The sequence below is a fragment of the Marmota flaviventris genome, chromosome 6 (genome assembly GCF_047511675.1).
Source record: "Marmota flaviventris isolate mMarFla1 chromosome 6, mMarFla1.hap1, whole genome shotgun sequence".
Classification (NCBI taxonomy): Eukaryota; Metazoa; Chordata; class Mammalia; order Rodentia; family Sciuridae; genus Marmota; species Marmota flaviventris.
In genome coordinates, this window is record NC_092503.1 from 86,731,079 (window position 1) to 86,743,398 (window position 12,320).

At 30.3% G+C, this 12,320-nt stretch overlaps 1 protein-coding gene across 41 annotated transcripts in view; it reads right to left on the reverse strand.

Moving 5' to 3' along the window:
* Positions 1 to 12,320, reverse strand: part of Rims1 (regulating synaptic membrane exocytosis 1) — a 451,978-nt gene that overhangs the window by 93,683 nt on the left and 345,975 nt on the right. For 4 of the 41 annotated variants that reach the window (XM_071613918.1, XM_027928035.3, XM_027928028.3 and 1 more), the window contains one exon: positions 10,596 to 10,625. The exons of the other annotated variants lie outside the window; for them this stretch is intronic. In XM_071613918.1, the coding sequence (XP_071470019.1) occupies positions 10,596 to 10,625 (30 nt within the window). The remainder of the gene's footprint in view (positions 1 to 10,595; positions 10,626 to 12,320) is intronic. 41 annotated transcript variants of the gene reach the window in all.

Consider the following 12,320-nt stretch of genomic DNA (forward strand, 5'->3'; position numbering starts at 1 on the left):
CCATGTCTGAACCACATGCATAAAATTCATGTTATGAAAGTGAGATATACTATTTTAGCTTCTTGATTTATAATATGCAAAGTAATGTTTTCCAATTAAGCCTTTATCAATCTCCTAAGCAGCAATTGTGACTGTTTAGAGAGAAAAAATTACAATTTTCAATAAAGTATGAGTTATTTTTAAAGTCAGAATCCATCACAAACATCCTAGCTTCAAAACATTGTCTTTAATGTTTGTGTGTTTTATAAATAAAGGGGAATAAAGACCTAAGGGTATAGTTATATGTAGAGTAAACTATTTAAAATTTATACTTGCACTTGAGGAGAAATAATAATTTCTTTTTCAAATTCTCTTTTGTTAAACTCCCAGACTACTTAATATCTGAAACAAGTGCTAACATTTGTTTTTAACTTGTGTGTGTGAGAGGAGAGGAGAGGGGAGGGGAGGGGAGGGGAGGGGAGGGGAGGGGAGGGGAGGGGAGGGGAGAGGAGAGGAGAGGAGAGGAGAGGAGAGAAAGAATTTTTCTTTGATGGCCAATACGGTGAGGTTTCTGCCAAGTGACCTTAATGGTTTAAAAGTTAATGGAAATGTTGATATATCTGATTGAGTTGATTGCTGATTTCATCTCTTTGACACAAAGTTTACAAAAGCATGTGCTGACATATTTTTCTAATGCAAGTGCTTAAATGTGGCTTATCATCTTTGATAAATGACATGACACCCACTTTAAAATTAAGTAAACAGATAACTTTTATTATGTGTCCAGGTACAGACTAATAGTCCAAGATATAAATACAAAAAAATCTGAAATTTATGCCTAAGTGTTTCAATCATACTTTTAGCACCAACTCATTAAATGTTTCACTTTGCTAAATTCAATAAATTAGACAATCTTAATCTCTATCATTACAGTTATGTGAATTAAGCAATGACACACACTTGCTTTGAAAATGCTGACTTCAGACAATTAATGGTCACTACCATTACAATTCTTAGACGGTTCAACAGAGAGCTTGAGAAAAGTAGTTTAGAAAATTATTACTTTACAACACATAGTCAAAAGGAAAAATCATAATGCAAAGTGCTAAATGAGAGTAATTAGAAACTGAGATGGAGTTATTAAAAATGTTCATTATATTTATAGAAATCCATTAGCAATATAGAAAATGTGCAAATATCTGCTCTCTGCTTTCTTCCCATGGTGTGGATACCTATGGATATACACTCAGTCATTTACTTTAATCATTGAGAAAATCAAATGAACTATATTCAGTTTTACTTTGTAATTAAAGTTTAAAGCAATTTGGTGTAACCACTACTTCCAATAAAAACAAATTTAAGTAAAATGAGCTTAACTATCCTCACCAAATGACATTAAAATTTTTAAAGAATGTTTTGACATTTATTAGTTCATAGCTTTGTAACCTTCACTTTTAGTATCATATAGTTTTTAGGATTGATGATTGCTTGGACAATGATGATTATTTCCCAAGAGCTTCTGGACTGAAGCAGTTTGAAATTGTTCCAGTGATTGAATTTTGCCAAAACACAACCTCATATCTCTAAATAGATTGTTTTAGCTAGTGATATGGTTGATTTTAAATATTCGTTTTGCAAAGCTCCAGACCAAATCATAAGACAGTAGTGCATACTAAAACGAATCTAAGGATAGTTTTAAATGACTTCATTTTTACCTTCCAGATACGATTAATATACTATATTCATACCCAAAGGAGTTGAAGCTGACATCTTTTAAATATATTAAGGACAAAAAAAAACCCTCTAAATTAATATTATGACTCAAAATCAAGAGTGAATCTCTTGACTCTCCAGCAAAATTGCGGTTGCTGTGCTATCCTAGTGCTTTTTCTCCAATTCTAACAATAGAAGCAGAATGCAAATACATTATCATTTACTTACTCATATCAGAAGGCCAGATAATTACATAATATTATACACATTTTTGTAGTATTTCTCATTTCCTGACAGCATGTTTTTAGTGCATATTTAATGATATAATTATTTTAAAAGTTATCATGTTTTGGAAAAAAGTTTTTCATAACCATTGAAGAACCTTCAGTAGGAATATGGAAGCTCTAACTTTGCCAAAGATTTTGGTGGTTTTCCATTTTATCTCTCAGCTGCCTACTGTAGATAAAATGAAATTATTTCTGAATTATAGGTGTGTCAAGCTAAATATTAAGACAAATATATCAAGTAAAACACCATATCACAAATTTGAATCATCCAAGATATAATTCCAATAATTTACATAATTCATACAAATAGTAATGATTAAAGATGTATTAGAACCTTGGAATGTGATTATCCCTTGTATGTTTACTATAAGTAAAATTAACCATACGACCAGAGAGCTAAAATATCTTACTTTGAGAAGAATGATTACTGATCATCATTTAAATTTTTTATATTATTTTATCAATTTTAATTCTAATAGCAAAATTAAAATATAAAATATTTTCCAATTCTCTCCTACATCTTGAAATTGAATCCCCACTTTAGAAGCACTCTGAATGCTGGTAGTACTCTAACAAACTTATTAAAATGTCTATCACTATTCCTTATAGAAAGACTAAAAAAATTGGAGACTTTGGGGCTTGCATTTATAAAAAAATTCATAAATGTAGAAAATACATAGTTAAATAACCCCTCCCATTTTCTACAATAATGTAATTTCATTTAGTTTTTTAATAAAAATTTAGCTTATATATGACACTGTCAAAAAATATAATGTTTACTATAAACTGTATTTCAATTATAATCCCAGAAAGCAAAATATTTTATTGAACATTTTACCTTCCCTAACCCCTAAAATGTAATTAACAACACAATTTTATAAAAATATATTTAGAAGATTAAAGGATTGAAAATATTTACTATAAGCCTTCAGTTAAATGAAATGCTTTATGTTGAATAAATTGTGCCTTAAAAAAATCACATATTAATTTACCAAAAATATTTATTGAACAAAATTCCTTTTCTTCAAGGCAATTTTATTCATTGTTCTTTACAAATGCTGGTATTTTTTTCAGATGCATCTACATATGTCAAAAATCAACTCAACACTACAACTAATAAAGTATGAGACTGGAACTTAACTTTTACGAATTAAAACCACTCTCCTGAAAATATTTTTTATCTTCTAAAACTCAACAAAAAGAACTATGATTGGAGCAGGCAAGGTAAGAAAAGTAACTATAATTTAACAGAGTACTATAATTCGTTTAATTTTATAATGGAAAGCATTAGTAAACATTAAAAAAGACCCATATTTAAATAATTATTTCTCCTTTCAGGTCAAACACTTTGCTAAGAATTCTTAATCCATAGAAAATCTGCTAATGATTTCAGCCTTTAAATATATTTAGCAAAGATCCATGGTCAAAGATGGATTTTCTTTGATGAATTTTTCAACAAGCTGTTATCATTTGCAAATTTTGTGTCTATAACGCATTTTCCAGATGTCTTTCATAATATCTATTAAAGAGGCCTATGACTAAAAATTTAGTTTTAAATAGCTTAACCATAATTAATAAATGTACCTTAACTAATCATCAAAAAATTTCTATAATATCACATCCAAAGAAACTGCTATTATTTAGGAAACTTCTTTGACTTGCTAGACATTTACAACTTTCTTAAAAATATTATAAATATCATAGTTAAGTGTAATTTAGTACATTGTAATTTATATATTAAATTTGCATAAATTTGATTGAAATTTTTCATGAATTTACTTGTATAAAAATAAATTTGCTCTAATCTCAAAATTCCTATATCTTTCAAATTTCTCTATGTATTGAGAAATTAACATGAATTTAAAATTTCACATTTGTGTCTAAATGGAAAATAATCTGTATCAATATATTGTTAATCCTAATATTTTCAAGTATTATTGGTAAAATACAATTTTAAAGAGAATAGAAATAATACAAACTTCTATACTAGTAGTTATATTACAGTAAAAAGATTATGAGCATTTGACTTTTTAAGAACTTTAGCTAATGCATGGGTCAAAGGAGATTCACGATAATATCTGGACAGGATAATTAAGTCCATCTAGTTAGGTATGATATGTACCATATTTATAAATAAAAAAACTAACATCCCTGCTTCCTTTCTGCTTGGACATACAATGACAGTATTGTGACAGTGAAGCCACACCCTTCCCGCAAGGCATCTCTCAAGAAGAGCAGTGGAAGTTGTCAAGTGGAGTGAAGTATTTGTATGAAACACCAAGTGTCTTAGTTACTGACAGCAGTGGAAAAAAAACCCGTTATTTGAAGTACAGTATTTTAACAAATAACTTCAATGACAGTGTGAAATTGGATATAAGGCATAATTTAATGTAGAGATTAAAATGTAATAAAAGATGAAAAAGATGTAATTCACTGAATTGCAGTTGGTATAAGCTATACAAAGACTAAATATGAAGACAATTTAATTATTAACTAGATCTTGAAATATTCTATCCAGTAAGATGGTTTGATATTTGAAAATTTTTAAAGGTAATACTAGTCTCTGCTTACTTTATCTTAGGCTTTAGAAGAATACGTATTTTTAATATGGACCAATTCTCCATACATCTAGAAACAATGTTGCAAAATGTAAGAACCTAGGAATGGGAATTGATTGTGCCTAAATTACACTCCTAGGCTCATCATCTTTCATCCATTAGTTCATATTCCTTCAGTTAATTCCTGCTATATCCTTCCATTCAGAGTTTTTATTTCTCAAGAGAAGAGATTTCTTAAGAGTAATTTCTGATGTTGTAGTCTATCTTATTTTAATAGGCATTATTAAAGTCTTTAAATTTTTTTCACATTTGCAAAAATGAAAAATTATAATGACTATCTTTTGCTCTATTATCTAATTTTCCAGCATCAATATATGATTTACCAAAATTATAGGTATAGAGGAAGAAAATTCACCATTTATATATATGCCACTATTCCTATTGTGTATTTTTTTTAAATTTAAGAAGTAACATATTCCTTGAACGTTCATCCTTATATTTTTTTCCTTATTTTTGAAGTCATACAAGTAAGTAAGCAACTTTGATATATTTCTCAAACTTCCACATGACAATAACCCCTACACATACATAAATATCAAATGTTAAAAATATTTTTACTATGTTCAAATTTCCACATACTGGGTCATTTTCTTGGAATCAAATGCATTTCAATTTGCAGTAGAAATGTTTCAAGTTGTTACCCTTGTGCCCTTGCACTCTTGGATATTAAGGATTATGCAGTAGTAATATAAACAATAAAAGAAAAGATATATCTATCCAGTAAGAGGAACACAAATTGCAACAATAACACATGTTAAGCAAATATAGCACATTTAAAAAATAGTCAGTTTGGAATAGACAACTGAAAATGGAACATGGCACATGTGAAAGAGGATATTTGCATACACAGTTACTCAAATCTTACTTCAGCGAGAACCACAAGACCATGCCTTGTTTTAGCACACTTACTTCAACTAAGCTATCTTAAACAAAGCTCACAATTTCCACCTCCAGGTATCAATTTTCCTATTAAAACTGTCAAAGTCCAGAGTAATACCTAAAACTCCAGTCCTCTGTAGATTTAAAAAAACAAAAAAATAAAATGAAACTGGCATTTATCTGACATGTTGTGCTATTCTGGGTTAAATAGTTCTTCAAAACACATTTAGGTTTTGAGAAGGAGCACTGTTTTCCTTAAGAGGCAGTCCTAATATAATTTTGACAAAGAGTGGCCTGTGTAATTAGGCTTCCCTGGGGGAACACTGAGGAAGTCACCTTTCACCCAAGGGATCTCTGCCATGTTTATCCATCACTTTTTATTATTTCATTAACATTAATGACAACAGGATCTATCTTGAAAATTTTCATTTGGCATAACTTTGCTATATTCAACTTTGACTTTTGACAATCTCTTCCCATATTTTAAATTAATTAGGGGACACATGCGATTTCAGAGAAAATACATCAAAGAGCCTACCCATCTAATGATTGCCTGCTTGCCATTTAGTATCTTCTGCACTTTCTCTACAAAGCTCAGGAAGAAAGGGAAAGTCATGTAATCCCTCTTGGGGCATATCTTGTAAGTTGAGGGTCATTGGTCACATGCTAAATCCTGGAAGCTTTAAAGACTATGATACTATGATACTAGCTTTAAAGACTATGATATGTTTCAATTGGCAGAATGGGAAAATAAGATCAAAACCATAATTTCTAACATGGGCTGTTGCACACAAGAGCCTCAATGCTTAAAGAGAAGGCTAGAATGATTTCTGCATTTGTATTTGTGGGTTTGTGGCAAACAAAACAAAACAAAACAAAAAACAGAAAGGGACAGTCTTTTACTAATAAATTTCTAAACAGTAGAGCTCTGAATATTTTTTCAAAAATATTCATATTCACTGTTCAAGAAAAGCAATGTTTTGGAAGAATAAAAAACTTGAACCTTGAAACAGTTTTTTGTTTAGTTTTGTTTTATGCTGTAAATGTAATCCAGGAACTCATGCATGCTACATAAGCACTCTACCACAGAGCTATATCCTAAACCTTGGAAGACTTAACTTAAAATAAAAAGAAATGATTCCCCTGGTCCAATATGCTACTACTAAATAATAATAAAATGTAATTTAAATTGAAACACTTTGGTACTACTTGAAGATAATTAGACAATACTGATGCTAAAAGCACACAAATTAGTTTACTTATTTAAGCGAAAGTCAAGCATATAATATATTCTTATATGTTTCACCATCACAGTACACTATTAAAATAAATAAATGTTCAAATTCATTTATACAATAACTAATGTAACATAAAATTAATAAAATTCATGTTTTTCACTTTTTAATGTAAAATGCATCTAATTAAGTCAATGATCATAGTCTGATAATTTATTTCCACAAGATAGACTCCAACTGTTTTGGTTAACATTTAAAGTGGAAAAGTACATGTTATTTATTTGAGCATCTATTATAGAAAGCTGGTACTTAAAAATAGAATTAACTAGAGACAATCCTTAAATAGCCCCTATGATCTGATTACAATTACATATTTTATTTGTGAAAAAGAAAACAAAAAGCAACAAAATGCTACTTACTATTTGTCCTGTTAAAATAATTTAAAGTCTAACTGACTTTCAATATTCATATTACACATATTTTATAATAAAGGAAATTCACATTTGTAGAAAAGATAATTAAATATGTTTTGTTAGATTTTGAAATTGCCTCCAAAAGCCAAAAAGTTAATGAACTTAAGAAATAGTATCTAAGTCATATAAATTAGAAATTCATTATGATAATAACATTTTTTCTCACCTTGAAGTCATTTAATTTCTGGTTCAGTTTTGATCTTCTTATATCATTATTTCGATGCCCCCAAACTACATTCATGGGCTCTTTAAAACTGTCCAAGAAATGTAGCAGAGATGGAAAAATTGGCTTACTTTTAGAATGCATAATTTAAAATAGGCCTAAAAGCAGTCTGTGAAGCCTAAAATGATATGGTCTCTCAATTTTCAACATAAAAGAAGTTAAAAGTAAATGAAGTTGTATGAATGTTGACTGGTCCTCAGTTAACTCATCAAGTCCAAGGATGTACTGTCTATTCAAATACATTGGATTTGTTTCTCAAGCTACATGGCAATTTAAGGGCACTTCAGGTATAGATCGTGTTGAGTGGTGAAAAACTGGGTCATCAGGGAAAGGTAAGGATTAAGTGGCCTTCTCCAAAATCCTGGTGCTCTGAGAGGTGGATGCTACAGCAACATGGTACAGGGGACAGAATATAGGCTGTGGCATCAAAATCTGGTTCTTCCAAATAGATGCTTTATTACCCTAGGCAATCTACTAAACCCCTTTGACTCTATTTCTGTAAAACATGTGTTCCTATAATTACATTGTGTTGCATGCACAGTAAGTACTCATTAAATTCCGTCTGAATGATGGAGAGCCTCTAAAGCAAAGTGGTTAAAAAGGAAGCCTTTGGAGGGAGGCTTATTTCTAGTTCCCTGTCCTACCACCTACCAGAAGAATGACCGATAATGGGCCAAGTTTTTAATCTTTAGAAGCCTTATTTCTTAGTTAGAAAATGTTGATATTAATTGTTATGTCTCAGGTTCCTGAGAAAATATAATAGAAAAATATATAATATTCTTAGCTAAGACATCAACTTATAAGACATACTCAATACTATCTATTAATATAATAATGAATACTATATTGATAATGTTAATGGCATTTTATACTTCTCTTTATGTGACCTTACAAATATATGCTGGAAAATTAATAAATTGTTCCCCTGTGGTCAGGGTATCCAGTTTGCCTGATATTATCCTGCATCTCAGGAAACCTTTCTATCACTGACAAACTGGAGCCACTGGTTGTCTGACAAGTTCATCTATATATCATCAAAAACAAACCAAACTATTGAAATTCTTGGCCCGCACAGTCAGCTAGGAATGGTATGTCCCAGTCTCATTTATTGAGGGAGCAAGGACTCACAATAATCTGAATTTTCCAAATGATAGTGTCAGAAAAGAGGGACACAGCTCAGGGCAGTGGGATTTCTATATTGTGAACCTTCTCATTCTTTAGATATCTGAGCCTAAAATATGACTGTGAAGATTTTTTTTTTTTTTAACTTTCTCCTACCCTTTCTGGGCTTTAAAAGTCATTTTTGGTGACTGAACAGTGCAGCCTTAAATCTCCGAGGGAAAGTACAGCCTTCTCTGCAGCTCTCTATCTTGCTATATGCATTTGGGATGTGCCCCTTTATGTTGCTTCCAGCTATATGGTCTGTTCTATGAGGCACTGCTACATCCTCTCTCCAAGGAAGACTTGGCAGGGTGACAGCTCCTCTCACACAGGATATACTTACCTTATTTATAAATACAAAGAGCTAACAATTTACCATGCTCTATAGCAAGGTCATAAATATGTACATTTCATGCAAATTTCATATCACTTATGGACTTTTGTTTTGACTAGTTAATTATAGCTTTGGGCTAATAATAAAGAAAAAGCCCTGAATAAATAATTATAGCCTTTTTCTTTCTTTTGGATAAATAAATTAGTTTGTGACCTATTTACATTATAAAATTCTAAGTCTCTTATCATACTAAAATTTATCTTTGAAATCTAACTTCTGAATCTAAGAAGAAATACATTGCCCACTTTTGTATTACTAAATATGAAGTTCTTACTGACACTTCAACTAAAAATTTAAGATGTTAGCCATAAATCTATGCCATTTAGGTATTAAAACATCTTGATCTCATTGAATAATATTTTATTTTTATTAATATCTATTTATTTTATTTTTATTAATATCTATTGTCTAGTATGTTACACTTTATGCCAGAATACATACATGTATTATGTGTCTGAAAATGGATATAATTATATTTTAATGAATTCAAACTAAAATAAGTAATTGAATATTATTTGCAATTTTCCCTTTATAATTGTGAGACACATAACACAGTCCCAGATTCACTGAGTTAGAGATAATATATTTGGGATTTGTGCTTATTAAAACTGTATATATCCATGTGAAATGGAAGGAGGTCAAAATAAAACATCACCTATGTATTCTACTACTGATCAGTAGTGTGAATGGGAAAATTGCTTAATCACTCTGAAATTCAGTTTCCTCATTCACAAAACAGAGATGATGCTATTATCAGCACCAGCTCTGAGGATTACTATGGACAACAAATTAAATCAATCCCCTTTCAAATACTGAATAAAAGTACCTTTATTAAACTACGCAGCATTATATAATTTTAGGCATTACTATAACATCATTACATTAAGTTAAAAACTCATATTTGAATATTATATTTTCACGCCAACCATAATACTGAGCAGGACATGGTTTGGGCTGTGCATTAAGTGTGGGTGAGGCCTGCAACCGGTTGGTTTTGAAACTCAAGTACAAATACCAAACATAAAATGTGATTCAAAAAACAATAAAGAGGTCAGTGATATATTAATATAGCAGGCTAAATGGGTTTTCTTTCCTCCATCTCTCAGAAAGAAGGAATCAATGAGTATCATAATGATATTTCCTACCTAGGTAGCAGCTTTCCCAAGGCAGGACTGAAGTGGGGTTAGAATACTAAGATTCCTGCTACCTGGAACGTAAAATCCAGGGATTTGCTGCTCCTTCACAACAGATACTATCTGAGGAGAAGGTAAGAATTAAATCCTTTGTCTATGAGAAGAGGGGAATGCAAACAAACAAACATAAGCAAATAAAAAAATTTATTATGTGGTTATATAATATCAATATATATATATATAATATTATATATTATTCTTTTCTAAAGAGAATTGTTTTCTAGTTGTCAATGTAGATAAAACTGTTCTTAAAGTAATGTTTTTCTCTTTGATGTGAACAGCACATAATATAAAAAAATACCAAATACCCTATAAAATCATTTCAGGGAAATAACTAAATAATTTTCTCATTATTTCCATAAATACAGTTATATAACTCTGGTATATTATAAAAGAAAAGTAAAAATATTAAATGTTTAAAAAGTTACATTAATATTTACCTTTTGTGGAAGAGTTATATTTTTCTTGTTCTTCAATGAATTAAATGCACATAATGATGGAAACAAAAGAAAGAAATCAGCAAATTTATAGTTAGACATGGAAATGTGAATTAACACAATGGCATGAATAATAAAAATGCATAACAAATAATGTGACATGATCAATTGCAATGATAAACCATGAGGAAACCTCAAATATGGTACTAAAATCAATCAAAGGAAGAATGAATACAGCAATTTAAAGATTTTAAATGAAACAAAAAATTGGGATATTAATATGCTTTCATGAAAAGTATGTATCAATAACTTGAAAAGCATATGCAACAGTATTTTTCTTGCCTTTAAAGTATTGCATGTTAGCACCAATATTACTAAAATACTTTTAACTTTTAATGTAAATGTATTTAAAAGCATAGTTAATATTCATAAGAATTATATCAAAAAATGATAAAAATTCATATGATTTGAAATTGCATATGATAAAATAAACTCTTAGTTATACTAAAGTATGCTTTTTATCTGTACTATGGAAACTATTCTGTAACATTTTCTACGTGGAAAAATATATTCTAATTTAAGTAATTCTTTCTTCTTTCTCAAATTAATTATATATAAATATCCCAAAGTGAAATTACTTGGATTTTAGAAACTAATGTCAGATATTTCATAATATCTAAGTTATCTCCCTGTCAGTACACTATTTACTGTCCTATATAGATATTTATAAAAGGAAATATCATAAGAGTTTCAGGTAGCAGATGTAATAATGAAACATAAAACAATTGGCACACCACTCTTAATTTATGAATGATCTTTAAATACTTCTTTAAAGACATCCATTTGAGCAAACATACACGCAAAAAAAATCACTTGATTGGGTTTAGAAAGCCATACATTTTTTTTTTTCTCCTCCTGGAGACAAGGTCTTTCTATGTTGCCCAGGCTTGCCTCATATTGTTGGGCTCAAAGGATCCTCCTGCCTCAGCCTCCTGAACAGTTGGGAGTACTGGTGTGCACCACCAAAACCAGCTAGAAAACTACATATTTTTATATAACTGATTATGTTGGCATTAGTCCCTTTACATAAGAATACATTGTATTCTCAGTACATTAGAATACAATGTTGAAATACAATTGAGGAAATTTTATTGAAGTCTTCCCACTGTATTTTCACATACTAGTAGAGTTTCTATATTACAACCTACATTTTCTTTATCTTTATCTCAAAATATGTACTGTAATCATCTCTTTGCTTTTTACCCAAATCTATTGTAACAATCACATTTCATGTAGCAAGTAGGCTAACATTCCCCATTTTGGGGGTGGGAAGAACTAAGGATTGAACTCAGGGGTACTCAACACTGAGCCAATCCCCAGCCCTATTTTGTATTTTATTTAGAGACAAGGTCTCATTGCTTAGCACCTTGCTGTTGCTGAGGCTGGCTTTGAACCTGAGATCCTTCTGTCTCAGCCTCCTGAGCCACTGGGATTGCAGGCATGCGCCACCATGCCCACCTCCACTGCCCCATTTTTAAAAGACACTTTAAAAATGCTTTTATTTAAAAATTAAGCAATCTGTTCCAATGTTATGTTGGCCTTTTAAAATAAGAGATACTGATTTTAGGGTACAAGGAGTGTAAAGTAAATCTTATTTATAAGAAAAAAACATATCAAGTCATTCAAATTGTCCTGGCATACATACTAGAAACAATGATATATATATAT